The following is a 16,919-nucleotide window of genomic DNA, read 5'->3' on the forward strand; positions in this document are numbered from 1 at the left end:
GAGGCAGTAGATCACGCTGCGAGTCTAACAGATGTCTGGCCTCGCGCACTGACATTTTCATATATGGTCACGTACTCGTGACAGCCTTGACGTGTGCGTGCTAAAAACAGACCCCACTCGGGCCGCTCACGCTGGAAGAGGAAAGTCTTCAGTGCTGGGGCGCCTCGGCATTCTTAACACAGTTTTAGTCCTTTGTCAGAAATTAGTGCGTTGTCGCCGACAACAACAAGTTACAGGTGAAACCAAAAACCAGCCAGAGCGCGTTTGTGTGTCTCCGCGCGGCTCATCGTGCGAAGAGTGTGTCTTTGGAGCGTGCGGCCTCAGAAAAAGGAGAAACCATGGACAGCCTGGAGAAGCAGTTGATCTGTCCGATCTGCCTTGAAATGTTCACCAAGCCGGTGGTGATCTTACCGTGCCAGCACAATCTCTGCCGGAAATGTGCCAACGACATATTTCAGGTACCCTATAACGAACCTAACGAACGTCTTTCACTGTGTTGCGTGGTTTTGCAGGTCACTCAAGATGATGCTGGTTTTAAACCAGCAAACAGGCTATAGTGTGACAAGCGGTGATGACGTCACACTGACGACCGCTCTCTCCTTAATAGATGGTAGCCGTACGACTGTACGACTTAAATTAGTGCCTGGTCGTGAGCTACTGCATTTTAATCTGAGGACATACTCAGATAAAAATGATGTGTTGCTTCAACTTAAAAACAGTAACAAGACTGCCTTTGAGTTCACTGAACATTCAGCCTCAAACAGTAAGTTAACAGAATCTATTTTACAATTTGTTAGGCAGGTCACTTGCTCTTCTACAAGTTAAAAACCCCAAATCATTTTAACTGTGGCTACCTAAGGATGTTCTTGCTCAAAATATTTACCTGGTGAACTGAGTAAAGAAACTGTGCCATGAGGGGAAAGAATATTTTGAAAATGAAAGATTTCATAAACTGCTTATGCACCAACTACTACCAATGTATCACAACATTGCTTGAGTCAGTTTTTGTACAAAATCAACAAATGCCTTTCAGCAGTAACAGTGTATTCATTTAAAGTGTTTTCCCCATGTCCTTGTCTGTGGGAATTTCTCTTTTGCCAACTCAGTGTTTTCCTGTTTCAGGTTATCAAACTCCTCAGGAACTGAATCAGGTGTTCTAGAGCCATGGTAGCTAAGTAAGATGTACAAGCCCTTTTCCAAGAAAGTTTGGACAGTAGGTATAATGCAAAGAAAAACAGAGAGCAGTGATTTGTAAACAGTCTTTTACAGGTATTTAATTGAAAACAGCAAAAAGAAGAGTCGTTCAACATTTTACCTTACTAACTTTTATAGATTTTTGTGAATATACACTATTTTCAAGTTAGACACCTGCAAGACATTCCGAAAAATTGAGAGAAAGGCAAGATAAGACAGGGAAATTTGTGGAATGATCAAACACACCTGTTTTGGAACTTTCCACAGATAAACCGGCAAAGAGGTAAAAGTTGATGCTGTGATGATTTGATATAAAAGGAGCGTTCTTGAAAGGCTCGGTAACCACTTTGCAAAAAACTGCGTTCATCAGTATAAGACCACGTTTCTCGATGTACAATTGCACAGTACAATATTAAATTATTTGGATGATCTGGATAAAACTGTGTGTAAAAGGGCAAGGCTAAAAACCAATATTGAATGCCTATAGCTTTTGATTTCTCAGACATCACTGCCTTACAAAAATAACATGGTACTGTAATGATTGTAACCACATGTGCTCAGAAACACTTGGAAAATGCTTTTTCAGCTAATTTGTGGCTGCATTGGAAAATGCAAGTCAAGACTCTACTACACAAAGTGGAAGCCATATGTCAACAACATCCAGAAACCTGATAGACTATAGACTATAGGTCATTTGAGATGGACTAATGCAACATAGAAGTGTGTACTGTGGTCTGACAATTTCATCTTTCAAATTTTTTTGAAGTTTTTTGAAATAATGGACGTACAAAACATGGCTTTGTAGTAAGAGAGTGCAGGTGTTAGACTGGCCTGCCTGCAGTCCAGACCTGTCTTTCATTGAAAATGTGTGTCACATTATGAAGTGCAATATACAACATCAAAGACTGCTAGTAGCTCAAGTGTTACATACAGGAAGGATTGGAAAAAAGTAATTGCCTAGATGGTAGCTTGATATACTCCAATATGCGTTTGTACCCCTCAGCATCAATTGTGCCTGCATAGATGTGCAAGTCATCCATACCATTGGCAGAAACACACGCTCACACTGTGACAGACGCTAGCTTTTGAACTTTCTGTTGGTAAAAGTTGAGATGGTTCTTTTCCTCTTTGGCCTGGAGAACACAACATTCATTATTTCCAAAAACAATTTGAAAGGTGGACTCATCAGACCACACCACACATTTTCACCGTGCGTCAGTCCATCTCAAATGAGCTTCAGCTGAGAGAACTCAGTGTTTCTGGATGCTGCTCATATGTGGCTTCTTCTTTGTGTGGTAGAGTTTTAACTTGAATTTATAGGTGTGGTGAGATGCAACTGAATTTACTGACTAGGGTTTTTTCAAAGTATTTCTGAGCCCACGTGGTTATCCACTTTACAGAAGCATGACGATTTTTGATGCATTGCTGGGTTATCAAACATCATGGACATTAAATATTGTTTTTTGGCCTTACTTTTACAGAGATTCTCAGAATCTCTTAACAATATTATAGATGGTAAAATCCCTCAATTCCTTGCAGTTGTGCATTGAGATACACTGTTCTTAAACTGTTGGCCTATTTGCTCACACAGTTTTTAACAAAGCTTTCAAATATACTCAGTTTCTACCCAGTCATAATAGCGTTACCTGTTAACCCAAGGGTGTCCAATCTTAGGAGCCAGTGTGACTGCAGGTTTTTATTGCAACAAAGTGGGAGCACTGCTTATCAAGACTGGACACCCCTGTGTTAACTGTTAACTGTCCTTGCAATGTGTTACAGCCATTAAATTTGGAGTTAACATAAATTGACAAATCGACAGCACAAATATATTTTACCTTTCAATTAAATATCTGTAAAAGACAGTTTAGAACCTGCTTTCTGTTTTCATTTGCATGTTCCATACTGTCCCAATGTTTTTGGGATTGGGTTTGTATTACACAGAAACTGTGTCAGATGTGTTAACGTGTGGTATTAAATAAACATAAGCTGTATAAGTTGTGTAGAACAGGGGTCTCAAAGAAGGGCTTGTATATTCAGATTTTCATTCTGGTCGAACAGAAAGATTCCATGTGTTTGATCAGGTTGTCTCAGTCTTCATAAAGTTATATAAGGTGTGCTCCTGCTTGGTTGGAAAGAAAACCTCCTGCCACTGGTCCTTTGTGGAAAAGATGACCCCTGATGTGTAGTATCAGACTAGGATGGCAGAGTAAGTTCAGTGTATATTGATTGGGGCTTTAAGCAGCAGCGTTGTCTCTACTCTGCTGGTACAATGAACTGAAAGCTCTGAAAAAGCATTCCCTGAAAACATAAAAGCACTACATACACTTTGTTCCTTCTGCTGCAAAGAAATCATTACAGAAATCTATGTTGGACAACACACAACCTTACCAAACTGATGTCTCTTTAGGCTCTTGTGCCCTAAATAGTGTTTTTGCCACATCCTCAGTGGGAAAAGAAGCTTTTAAGAAATGGTCTGGTCTGTTATTCTGTTCTTCTGGTTCACAGTTCTCTTTGTGCTCACCAATAGTAATTCTTCTAAGCTTCTACTAAGTATATGTGTTACCAGAACAGTATTCACCTGCTTTATGTCATTCTAGCACTGTAACTGGTATTATGATGTGTATTATGTGTTTTAAGTAGTACTTCAATCCAAGCACTCAGCAACTGCTCATGTTCAGGATCAGTACACTGCCTTTAGTGTTCTAAAAAAATGTTACAGCATTTAAAAACCTTTTCTTTTCATTATGTTATCATTATCAGCATCACATTGTTGCTGATATACTAGAGGTTTGTTAGTGGCTGTGGATCACACTCAGCAGTGTTGTTGGAGGTTTAAACAACTCAGTGTCAGTGCAGTTCTGAGAATAGTGCACCAACCAAAAATATCCAGCACTCTGTGTCCAGAAAATGACCACTGATAAAGACTAGAGGGTGACTAACTCAAACTGTGCAGATGAGCTGAATCTTTTCTTTGATTTTACATCTACCAAGTGGATTAACAAAGTAGGTGTGTCTAATAAGAGTGGACGCTGTTTAAAAACTCCAGCAGCACTGCTGTGTCTGTTCAAATCATACCAGCGCAACACAACATGTGACTACAGCACAAAAAATAAACCCCAGTGTAAATTACCTTTACCATGGCTCTAAGAAGAAACATTAGTAAAAAAGAGGTTAGAACAATTACAGAAGCAACATTTTTGAATCTACATTTAATCTGTGGGTAATGTGTGTATTCATTTTGTAGGCCTCTAATCCCTATTTGCCAACACGTGGGGGTTCTACAGTAGGTTCTGGCGGCCGGTTCCGCTGCCCGTCCTGCAGGCACGAAGTAGTTCTAGACCGGCATGGTGTGTATGGACTGCAACGAAACTTGCTGGTAGAGAACATCATTGACATGTACAAACAGGAGACCATCAGGTACAGACCATAAACCCAACACAGTTTCTATCAGCTCCACCCAGCTAGAGAGCTTGTACCAGCTACATTTAGCCAGAAAGCATTCCTCCAATCACTGTTCAGCTCCTGTTAGTGATATCAGGATCAAGACCTTCATCTTAAAATAACACTATACAAAAAAAAAAAACAAAACATTTCTGTGCTCCCAAAATGCATGATAATTTTCATAACAGATGTTGTTTAAGAAATGAATAGGGGTTTTTGGAAGAAACATCTTTGGTTCTATAAAAGAATCTTTCAGTGGAAGGCTGTTCAAAGAACCATTTTTGTTAAGGATTTATGTGACTTACTCTTTTTTTAAGTTTACGAACCTCTACATAATGTTCTGTATGTTTCCTAGAACTAAGCAGTGACTCATATAGGAGCCTTTTTGGTTTTGGAGATGTAGATTATGGTGATATTTGAAACATGATAATGTGAAGCACCTCTAAACTTAATTTGCTCTCTCTCTCAGCACCAGCAGTAAGGTGGAACCAGAGCAGAAGCCAGGTGTGTTGATGTGCGAGGTACATGAAGATGAGAAGATTAATATTTACTGTGTTACTTGTTCCGCTCCCACCTGCTCTCTGTGCAAAGTGTTTGGAGCTCATCAGCACTGTGAAGTTGCTCCACTCAATACTGTCTATGACAGTCAGAAGGTAATACGCCACTAGCTCTCCAGTTCTTCCATATGCTCTTCCACTCACACATTGTGTTTTATTCCTTTACAGTTTCATTCTATACACCTTCTTTTCTTTTCTTTTCATTCTATACACCTTCTTTTCTTTTCTTGTCTTTTTGTGTTTTCTGTCTGTGTGCAGTTGGAGATGTCAGAAAGTGTTGCAATGCTAGTAGGAAACAATGACAGAATTCAAGCTATCATAACCCTGCTGGAGGAAAGCTGCAGAACTGTCGAGGTTTGTTTGTGTGTCATGCATTTATTTGAAGTTTAAAAAGCTGTACATGCAAAAGAGAAACCCGATCTTTTTCACCTTTATGGCTTGAGCATACAGTAAACTGGTATATTTGGAGTCCCTTGTCAAATTTTATTCAGGCAGTTTATGTTGCATCACCTGTACCATGCCCCGTTCCTGATGGGCCACTCACTGGAGACATTAGTGTTCTACCTCATTAAACACACTTGATTCAATTCATTGATTAATTAGCAAAGTCTTTGTGAATGTTACAAGAGTCACGTATTGAAAATGCTAATCTCTGCATAAGTGTGTAATCCTGAACACACACACACACACACACACACACACATACACACACATACACACACACTTTTATGAATAAATAAAGCATTGTTTCCTCTGTGCCTGCTTCTAAATACAAAATATGGAGCAATATTTTGGGAGCTGTTTTGTTTTAATTTTTTAAAAAACCAATACAAATACAATGAGAATACTATATTACTGTAAATGCAGTTCAATTAAATGCAGTTTAATTGAACACTAGACTATAATCCCACTTCAGAGGAATTATATATGTTTGTCTGCTAGTGACTAATATACAGCATAAGTGTACTTTGAAAGTATACAATTACTGTCTGTAGAATTTCACACATATTCTGTCTAGTAGCAAACCATGAAATTACAGCTAGGCCTTCAATTTGGGACATAACTAACTCCTGCTAGCATCCCTAAAGAATTCCACACACACACATGCACGCACGCACGCTTGCATGCACACACACACACACATACATTTTCTAAGCCGCTTCTCCCTCAGGGTCACAGGGGGCTGCTGGAGCCTATCAGCGGTCATCGGGCAGAAGGCAGGATACACCCTGGACAGGTCGCCAGTCCATCGCAGGGCTAAAGAATTCCAGTAGTTTATTATTAAAATTTTTTATCCATCCTATCATTAACTATTGAACAGGAGTAGTACTGTAATACTTGCAGGTTTTAATACTTCTCAGAGCACATGGTTATATTGAATAAAAATGAACTGCAAAGTACAAACATGTATTTTTAAATTCCCAGACATCATTAAGCATGGTTGACTATGGTCCTGTGGTGGTCTCTTCTCACTGATGGTTAAGATAAAAAGAGATGATAAATTGTGCAAAGAGTGAGAGAAAGAGAAGAATGAGAGCAAGAAAATTAGGCCTACAAAGTGCATCTATATGGTAGACATAATAAAATGACCAATGAGTGTAGACATAACATGTACCTAATAAAATGGCACTGTGCATATACACCTACATGTGTGTTTGTATGTAGGAGAATGGCCGGAGGCAGAAGTCCCATGTGTGTGAGTCATTTGATCACCTGTATGCACTGCTGGAGGAGAGAAAAGGAGAGCTAACTCTGAAAATCAGCTCTGAACAGCAAGAGAAGCTTGACTACATAAAGGGACTACAGCGCAGGTAAGCTCTCACACACACACACACACACACACACACATACACACACACATACACACACATACACACACACTTTTATGAATAAATAAAGCATTGTTTTCTCTGTGCCTGCTTCCAAATACAAAATATGGAGCAATATTTTGGGAGCTGTTTTGTTTTAATTTTTTAAAAAACCAATACAAATACAATGAGAATACAATATTACTGTTGTACAGTTGTACAAGTGTTTGGTGTATTGTAGTGGTTAACATCTCTGCCTTCTATTCTGTAAACTGGGGTTCAATTCCCCACCTGGGAAAGCACCCTACACTATATCAATAAGAGTCCTTGGGCAAGTTTCCTAACACTACCTTTGCCTACCTATGTAAAATTGCAAGTCACTCTGGATAAGACTGTCTGCCAAATGCTGTAAACGTAAGTGACTGAGATTTCATAAGAGCCATCTCTCTTGACCATACACAAACACACACACACCGAGAGAATGAGAGAATGTAACACCACACAGTAGACCAATTCAGTGTTTTTACCTGTGCAGGTACACAGAGCACCTGGACAAAAGCGCTAAACTGGTGGAGACTGGAATCCAAACAATGGAAGAACCAGAGATGGCAGTCTTTCTGCAGGTCATAAACACATACACAGACATACGCTTATAAGAATGTTTTTGATGGGGTTTTTGAGTGAAGTATATATCATTGAGGCTAAATATTTCTATTTGTACAATGTACCAACTTGAAATTTTAAGTCAACTCTGTACATTACTTTTCTTAATCTAACTGAGAAAGTCTGAAAAAAAAACAGTGGTTACCACCTTATAAGGTGAAATTGCTTCTCCCCCACCAATTATTCTTAATTCCCACCCACAAGCAGGCTGAGAGTGCTGTTTAATGGGAATGTTGAAGCCTGTGAGGATGATGGCTTTTTTCTCTCAGACTTCTCTCAATGTAAGGCCGCCACAAGGATTAAAACTCATAATATTTTGATAATTGGGCAGGGACTTGTGCCACTGAGGAACTGCAAGCTTTTAAAAAAACAGTGTAAAAACTTATTTTTCATAAACTTTTTAATATCTTCTGATTGTTTCACTCAGTAGTTTCCTGGCTTTAGAGTGGCATTACGGTCAATTGCCAAGAAACAATAAATCATGAGCTTAAATCCCAAAAGCACCTCAGCTTTCTGCAGGCAGGAATCTGAGAGGAAGTAGCAGTAATGCTCTCTGGCTTGGGGGTGCTGAGTAATCGGGTGATAGGAGGAGTCATAGCCTGTAGGTGCGAATTGGCTATGCGAAATGGATGGAGGAACTGAGTAAAAATGCAATGTAATGCTTGTCTTAAACTCTACTTTATAGACCTGACATAGATGCTGCACTAAAATGTCAGTAGAAGTTGATAATATTTTTAAAGGTTTGTAGAAGGTTGACTTAAAACATAAGACATTTTTAAATGATTAGCTTTAATGGGCTGAAACTGAAAACTGTCATTTTGCAGTAGCACTCAAATGTAATTACATTCATTCTGCAATCCATGACTGTGTTCACAACAATAACTTTTTTATATAATTTTGATCCAAATAATAGTATTTCATTTTCTACTTATGTACCTATAAAACTTCCCAGTTCACATGTTCAATAGAATTTAAATGATCTACAATTGAGAAATAATTAATGTAGAATTACAACAAGCCTTTATCACCATCATTAACATTGAAGGGTTAACATACAACAGCACAAACATATTACATAAATAAACCAGAATCCTCCTAAAGTTATAAATGTAAACAGTCACTTATGTCTGTCTGTCTCTCTTTCTAACAGACTGCCAAACCTCTGCTACAGAAGTGAGTAAACCCAGATGCACTCAACACTTTACACTTACACTTTTGGAGGGTCTGTCTTTTTGAACTTTTTCCCTCTCTCTCAGGATATCAGAGAGTAGGAACACCTCTCATTTAGAAAAGTTGGAGCGTGGCTATGAGAATATGGATCACTTCACTGCCAATTTCCAGCCAGAGAGGAGAGCCATCCTCAAAATTGATTTCATCAAAGGTATCACCGTGTGAATATTTATAATACTATGCAAATGTCTTAGGCAGTCAGGAAAGCGATTTTTTAAAACTATTTATCAAGTCAATTCTAATGGTCTTTATTTCTCAGTATGAACAAGCATACAGTGGAAGAAAATTTTTCTCTTCAGGTCCTCGGTGGAATACACAACAGCAGCATACTGTGCAGGACTATAGGAAGCACAGATACATGACAATGTGAAACAACTGCAGAATATGCAAAAGTGCTGGTGTGCAGTAATGGTTAATGGATATGTGATCAGTTTATGGTGGATGTCTCCTACTTTGTGAAACTATGTGAGTACAAGCCCTTGTGGATGTTGAGGGGCATCAGTGTATTCAATAATAAAAAAGGAGGAAGCTGTTGAGTGCATGCAGTGCTTGTGTCAATGGCAGGTAGAGACAACTCTGTGAAAAACAGAAAATAGTAGAAAGTAGTGGGTATTTATGGGACAGTAAGTGTGTTTTTGCCAGTAAATGTATGTAACATTAGAATAAATACAACTAAACAGATATAATAAAATGTATGATTTTTTTTAACACTGTTAATCAGTTGGTTAGAATATACTTAGAAGAACAACTTTGGGTTCAGTTATTGCATGGTTTTATTAAATTCCATCAGCAGCACACCAGTTTTTTAAATAATGATAATAACAATACATAAAAAAATAAATAATAATAATAATAGTAGTAGTGATGTTGATGATTATAGTATGTTGAGCACTAAGGAAAGCACTAAAAAGCAGTTAAGATTTAGGATGTGTCTTAAAAGCTGAGACAGAGGTAAGATAACAGAGACTCTGAGGAAGTGAGTTCCAAAGTTTTGGAGCTGTAACACTGAACACATTACCACCGACTGAGGACATTCTGAACCAAAGCACTTTGAGCAAGCCCATACTAGAAGTGAACAGGCTGGGGTGTAAGGATGGAGAAGTTCTGCTGTGTATGAAGGGACAAGTATGGCTTTGAAGGTTATGAGAATAAGTGTAATGTGTGCAGAGAGGTTTGTGTGAGTGAGAAATGCTGAGCTTTGAACTGTATTTTAGTGAGGAGACCAGAAAGAATGGCATTACAATAATCATTTCTGCATCATTGTTACTGAGCATGGGATGGAGTCTGGAAATCTTACAGAGGGGATGGAATGTGGTCTTAATAAGTAAGTTGATATGATAATCAAATGAAAGGGAGGAATCAAAGGTGACACCAAGATCATGGTTTCTGAGGGTTTTACATGAGCTCCATCAATGCCAAAGTTTATATCAGAGTGATTACTAGTAAATGTTTTGGGGGCAATTAGGACATCAGTCTTATTGGAATTAAGCTTAAGGAAATTAGAGCACATCGAACATCGAGAGGGAGGGGGCAAGGGAGTAGAGGGGCTAGATATAGATCTGTGTATCATCAGCGTAACAATGAAAAATGAGTCCATGTTGATGTATTAAATGGCAAAGTGGAAGCATGTACATTATGAGGAGATGGCCAAGAACAAAACCTGGGGGGAGGACCTTGAGCAACATTAGCAGTGGGGGATAGTGATAAAGTGTTGTCTGTCAGTGAGGTAGGAATTAAACCAGGAAAGAGCAGTACCCAAAATGGCAATAGCATATGTCATGAGAGGCTATATTAAAAGCAGAACTGAGATCTAGGAGAAGAAGAATACTAATCGTAATTGTTTCAACTTATTTAATGCTAGATTGAAATGTAGCTGAGATTCAAAACCATCTTTTTTCAAAATCCTACCAGAGAAAGAGATTACAAAATGTTAACTCAAGTAAATTTAAATTTATAATACACAGCTTTGCAGAAATACAGGTTGAAGCCCCTAGTGAACGAGCTAAGGGACATAGTGGCAAGACAACTCCAAAAAGGATAAGAAAGAATTACCTTGCAAGGTACCTAGACTCAAAAGGAGACTGAGAAAATTGAGACTGGATGCCTGGATGTTTAGGACAACCATCTTCCAGGAGAAAGTACCCTGTAAATGATGATTTTGTGTATATTTAGCTTATTATTCTCTCAGTTAATGCATTGGGTTTAAAAATATCAGAACAGTCTTTGTGTCTAAGATCTGAATACCTAAATGCTTTGAAATAGTTTATTTATTTATTTATTTATTTTAAGTTTGAACTAATGTGGTAGAATGGTATATTTGGCCATTTGACGTGTCTGCTGCATGGAGATTTAAGCCATTTCCCCTTGGTTAGTGGCTACCTACATGCCATCTCAGAACATCAGAATATCAGTCAAATATCATATGTCAAAAAATCAGAATGTCTGATGTATGTGACATGAACTGACAGTGACGTGTGATGCCTCAGTGCTCGTTTGAAAGGAGTGAAATACAGCTCTATCTCTTTTGCACAAACAGATTTCCTCCCTACTTCTCTTTGCTTCTTTGAACTTGTCACAGTCTGGGATTGACGCAAATATAACTGTTCAATTCGACATAGTTAAATTTTTATTTGTTTGGCTTTTTTATACAGCAAGCATTTTCACAAAATACCTTTTCAGAAATCTGGGCCTAGACCCCTAATGATCAAGCAGAGGATAACAGTGTGAAGGAAAGACTTACTATGAGCATGATTGTATAATATCTTGCTCATGCAAGTTTTTTTAAAAATAAAGGCTTAAAATACAAATAAAAATCATTAAGGTGTTTGTATTTGATTTAACAGAAAAGTAACTCTGTGCATCTCTCTTTTGTAGAAGAGGATGAGGCCGAGGATGATGAAGAAGATGATGACGATGATGATGATGATGATGATAAAGTTGACGGACAGGCCAGGTCCCAAAGTCAGGCATCTGGAGGAATAAACCCCACACCTGTCCAGCAGAAACCTATCCTCTCTTCAGACTCCACACCACCAGTACCCAGGACATTTGCACAGACACCACCTCCAAGCCCTGCCCAAACATTAAATACCAACCCAACTTCAAGTCCTGCGCAAACAACAAACACCAGCCCAGGACACAATGCACCCTTAACCAGCCCTACTCCAGGTCCTGCACAAACAACAAACACCAATACAGCACAGAATACACCCTTGGCCACACCCGCTCCAAGCTCAGCCCACAACCCTCCATCCACTACAACCACAGAGGTAAACTAGTAGTAACCAAATGCATTGCTGCATCTAAAAACACATCAACACATGCACAAACCAGCAACTACAGTACTATAGAAAAATCAGAGACCACCCTTCATTGATTTAATTTCTACTCAGCCATAAACTACTTGCATAAGGAAGTGAAAATGGCGGAACAAAACAAGAATTTCCAAAACTAAAGTTAAAAAAAATCAATAAGATGTAAATAAATATATATGTGAACGTGAAACCAAGACCTGATATATCACCAAAGCTGTCACCATCAGATAAACAGTTTTATCTTTAAGAGATTAAAAAATCAAGCCCCTCTCTTGCTCCAGATCTGAGAAAATCCACAGGTGTTTCTGGGAGTCTTTCCATTGTAAGAACACAACTCAGCGCTTTGAGTTAGAAAGCATATATAGCTATCAAGAAGAATGTAGATTAAATGTATTAAATGTAGATCTGAGACTTCTGTGGAAGACCCAGGTGCTTACAGTATGTGTGACTGGTAGGAAGATGTTGTTATAGCCTTTTGGAGCTATGAAACTACCTGGTCAGCAAACTTGCACTGGCTAGGAAAAGCACAGCAGTGATTGTATTTTCTGCAAGGATTAGAAAAGGCAGGACTAAATATTAGCATAAAACTATATATAGTTTTGTTACAGTCTTAGGGGGAATCTTGACTGTATGGAAAAAAAATGGAGAGTGGTATGCACAAGTAAGCTTGTGAACAATGATCTCTTTATTGCATTTCACACACTCAAGTAACCCAGCCAGTGAGATCATTGTTCTTCTGTCTTTAGGAGACTGTCTAGATCAGTTCATTAAATCATATTCCAAATTCCTTGTGTTGATATCTAGACATAATTTTATCATAGTTCATACCATGTCTAGGTGAATGTGACATGCATGGTATATACTTTTAGAACATGCTGTATGTTTTTAATCACTTATGTTCACTACATCCTTGATTTAGTCTTTGATTCTCCTGAATTAGATCTGTCCAATCAGCACTGCCAGTGCATGAATAAAAAATGTAACATTTTACACATTATTTTGTGATACTGATTTACAGACGGGTGGCAAAGGAAAAAATGGAATTCCACAGATTTTTCCACATTTCTGCATAATTAACTGTGTAAAAGTGGTTTGATGCTGTGTGAAATGCTCAATTCTAGAGAAACTTCATAGTTCATAGTCATAGTTGTTCAGAGTAGTAGTGATAGGAACCAGATAAAGAGATTTAAGATCTCTAAAAGCTCCCTCTCAGGAAATTGTTACAGGTAATGGTAATGAAAACTTTGCCTGATGCTTGAGACAATAATGGCTATATTTTCTTGATTCTGGTCACCACTATAGTAAAGAAAATTGGTAGGTTTCTCTAGAATGGAGCATTTCACATCCAACCACACTTAGTGATTTTGTTTACATCTCGTAGATTGTATGAGAAGTTTTGAAAAATCAGTGGAATTCCCCATTAAGAGAGACAAAAAAAATCTAACTGTGTTACATCAAATCAGCCGAGCAAGCTTAATGCTTGACCTGCTCTCTTTGAGTCTGAGCACCTTAGCTAACTATTGAAGGAATGCCAACCTAGCAAGCATAAATGAGCTAGCAAGCTGGCACATGTGCCTATTTGTTGTTTGTTAGTTCATTTGTTCATTTGTCCAACATTTATTCTCAACAGGGCAACAGCCCAACTTAACACTGTGACATGTATAAAAAGTGTTACCAAAAGGTGTTTAGAACCTGAACATTCGAATTTACACAGTAATTTATGCCCAGTTCTATCAAACTATGCATGAAGCTTCAGAGTTCTGGCTCATCTTACGTTATTTTTTTCCCAGTCATTAGTCCTCCTTCTCCAGCCTTTCTTTTTAATCCTTCATTATTTTAGCCTTATACTTCATAAACTCCATTCAGTGTTTTAATTACAAGCATCTACATCTGCTGGTCTTTCTAATTTTCATTTGTGTTAATAGTAATTTCACTTAGATACTGTCCTATATGTTTAGTTAAAATTTAAATATGGACAGTAGAGGAATTTAGAATATCATGTTAATAATAACACATAACACTTATAACCCAATAACACTTCATAGCCACTCATAGCACAAACCAGTGAATTACAAACCATTGTTACACATGTACAAACCTTGACAATTGGCTGATTTTATGTGGCTAAACATCAATGCAAATTGCTTTTTTTTCTGTTACTAACAGTCTTTCTCTCTCTTGCTCTCTCTCCCTCTGTCAGGCCTCCTCCAATCCTGCTGGTGCAGGTAGTTCTCAAAGCACAGATGAAGGTCTACCTCGCCATGTTTTCTCCTTCTCCTGGCTCAATACACCCAAATAACATAACCTGGCTGCTGGCCTGCTTAGGCTAGACAGACTCTCTCAAGTTCTGCTTTGTTGCTGGAAAATCAGTGGAGACAATGTAACAGATTTTATTTATGACTTTATTGTGTGTGTGTGTGTCTTTCCCTCAATTGAAGCTACAAAAAGGATGTGCTAGTAAACTATTATATTTCAAAAGGAAGAAGAGTGTATATTTTATTATTATATTATATTATTATTTTTTATGTAGCCAGTGGGGCCCAGAAGTCTGAGACCACTAGTGAAGATGCTTCTATTCGGCTATATTTTCTAATACAAGACAATGCTTTATATTTGATCAGCATAACGTTTAAATGAAAAATAGAACCATTTGAAATTCTATGCATTTCATGCATTCTGAAATTTCTTTGTCTTTGGTATCCCTTTGGTTTTAGTGGTAGTGTGCACTTGAGCTGGGCTCCACAAGTTTGTGCAAAAGCTAAATCCTCCCAAGAGATTTATCTCTTCTATAACCTGCAGTGGAAGAGAAAAGGCTTCTTGAACATTTCTTCGTCGTTTTATTGACCATAGTTTTTGCTTTGTTTCAATTTTTAATTAAAATTCTAAAATATTTTAAAATATGGAAAAAAAATCATATCTATAATGTTGCAAGTGGATTAATAACCGTTCACAAACAGACGACTGATCTTGTCAAATAAAAGAAAATTAACATGTCTACTTTTTAAAAACTGTTTATTTAACAACTTTTTCTTGACAAATAAACATCTCACTGTACTGTAATCACTGTCACCAAACACACGTGACTAAATGTGGCCTAATGCTACGTATGAAAATAAGTTACGTGCTTCCACAGATCAGTAGCAGTGTGGTGGAAAAGTTTTGAGGGGAATGTGTAGCTTCTATTTGCCAAAGATGTCCATAATTTTGCGGTTGTTGTTCGCCTGCTGCGCTAACCGCTCGGCTCGCGCCATCTGCAGCACCTCGCGCAGCAGGTGAAACGTCAGGTCCAGTGAGATGGGTGCTTCGTCGGAGCGACGCTCGCGTTCGGTCGCGCTGTCCGTTAACGCTTTTCCTACCTCAGCGACCCGCCCTCGCAGCAGCCCCCGCGTGAGCTGCAGCTGGAGCGCGCGCTTTCCGGCGCTCGCGCGTGGCGAGCTGCTTTGCGGTGAAAGCCGCGCGCTCCGTTGTGGGCCGTCCAGCCTGATGAAGTACTCCTCTCCCACGCGCATGAGAATCGGCAGAACCGGCGGCTGCAGTTCCGGTAACGTAGAAAAACCGCCGCTCGTGTCTATTGCTTTGCATTCGTCACGCGGCAGAAAGCCTCCCAACAGAGCCCCCGCCGCGAGCAGCACGTGCAGCTTCATTTAGGAGGATCCGCGGCTATCTGGAAAAAAACTGAATTACTGACCAGCGCAGAGGACTGTTATTTGACCCAAAGCACCGCTCCACTGATTAAACCACGTTTTCTCTTTCTAAAACTTTATTATAAGGTCTGTATAAACGAATATATTAGTAAATCTAAAGAAACTCAAAAAATATGATTAGCACTACTATTACTGCTAAACACTACTGATTACAGTGAAAACAAGTTTATTGAATTGACCTGATTCATATGTGTACATCGGTTCCACACAAATGAAGTGTTAATTGACAAGCGCTTACACCTGGTAATTATGCTGACGTAACGTTTCATTCATGCGGAGTCACTGCACACCTGAATTAAGTACATGTAAAGCAACCTTGAAGTCTATTTCTGCGGTCATTACCTGCAAATAGGTTTTCTCGAATCCTGAACAGCTGCTGGGTTTTGCCAAATCCGCCTCCCGCCGCGCGCTGAGTCTGGAGCAAAAAAAAGGTTGCTTAGAGCGCGAGCGCAGCTCGGATTTATATCCAAGATGAGCGCAGCTCTGTGCGCATGCGCTCCGGCAACACACACCTGAATTGGACGGCGCCCCGCACAGTTTATTTAAGTGGCAGCATCTCGAGTGAGTCACAGAGAAGCTTAATTAATTGGTACTGTGAGTTCAGAGCCAATTACGTTAAACGCCGTCCGACAGCTTCCCAATTAAAGCTGACAGTCAAGGCGCGCTCGCATCGGAGCCTGGCGCCATTAGCACGAGCGTCTGAAACGGCTTTCCATTCTATAATAACGTTAGCCAGGACGCCCCTCGTCCGCAGTAATGAATCTGATTCGCGTGCCTGTAACTGAGAGCTGACGCACGTGGCGCAGGAGCGGACTGGCGCGCGCGAGCACTTGCTGAATTCATTTGGCACTGAAGCGCTAAAGACCAAACAGCAAGCCTCGAGGTCGCGAGCACGGATCGAAAAACGAGCAGGAAGACTGTCCCTCAAATCATATACAGAGGAAAGCTAGCGAGTATTACAGCAGATGCAGAGGAATTATTTACACATGGTCGCACGCACGGTCTTTG

The 16,919-nt window shown here is 39.2% G+C and overlaps 2 protein-coding genes across 3 annotated transcripts; one reads left to right on the forward strand and one right to left on the reverse strand.

The window, feature by feature from the left end:
- The first annotated feature begins 338 nt into the window (after positions 1-338).
- trim55a (tripartite motif containing 55a) lies at positions 339-14,689 on the forward strand. Of its 2 annotated transcripts, none has more exons than XM_017699143.2 (10): positions 339-458; positions 4,439-4,611; positions 5,105-5,288; positions 5,451-5,546; positions 6,858-7,003; positions 7,536-7,623; positions 8,814-8,836; positions 8,920-9,044; positions 11,768-12,162; positions 14,408-14,689. In XM_017699143.2, the coding sequence occupies exons 1-10, from the start codon at positions 339-341 to the stop codon at positions 14,504-14,506; spliced, it is 1,449 nt and encodes a 482-aa protein (XP_017554632.2). In that variant the 3' UTR covers positions 14,507-14,689. The 2 variants fall into 2 exon arrangements, with proteins under 2 accessions (XP_017554632.2, XP_017554633.2); XM_017699144.2 differs by lacking the exon at positions 339-458 and adding an exon at positions 687-763.
- A 513-nt stretch (positions 14,690-15,202) lies between these two features.
- Positions 15,203-16,415, reverse strand: LOC108428271 (corticoliberin-1). Its single transcript, XM_017699145.2, has 2 exons — positions 16,254-16,415; positions 15,203-15,871 (listed from the first exon to the last, which is right to left on the reverse strand). Exon 2 carries the CDS (start codon positions 15,849-15,851, stop codon positions 15,387-15,389), a length of 465 nt encoding a protein of 154 aa, XP_017554634.1. The 5' UTR covers positions 15,852-15,871; positions 16,254-16,415; the 3' UTR covers positions 15,203-15,386.
- Positions 16,416-16,919: the final 504 nt, after the last annotated feature.

The sequence above is a fragment of the Pygocentrus nattereri genome, chromosome 19, assembly GCF_015220715.1.
Source record: "Pygocentrus nattereri isolate fPygNat1 chromosome 19, fPygNat1.pri, whole genome shotgun sequence".
Classification (NCBI taxonomy): domain Eukaryota; kingdom Metazoa; phylum Chordata; class Actinopteri; order Characiformes; family Serrasalmidae; genus Pygocentrus; species Pygocentrus nattereri.

Excerpts from the sequence above, each read along its gene's own strand:
- trim55a (XM_017699143.2), top strand. The coding sequence starts at position 339 with ATGGACAGCCTGGAGAAGCAGTTGATCTGTCCGATCTGCCTTGAAATG. Across the intron at positions 459-4,438 it reads GTGCCAACGACATATTTCAG|GCCTCTAATCCCTATTTGCC; the intron begins GTACCCTATAAC and ends TTCATTTTGTAG. Across the intron at positions 5,289-5,450 it reads CTGTCTATGACAGTCAGAAG|TTGGAGATGTCAGAAAGTGT; the intron begins GTAATACGCCAC and ends GTCTGTGTGCAG.
- LOC108428271 (XM_017699145.2), bottom strand. The coding sequence starts at position 15,851 with ATGAAGCTGCACGTGCTGCTCGCGGCGGGGGCTCTGTTGGGAGGCTTT.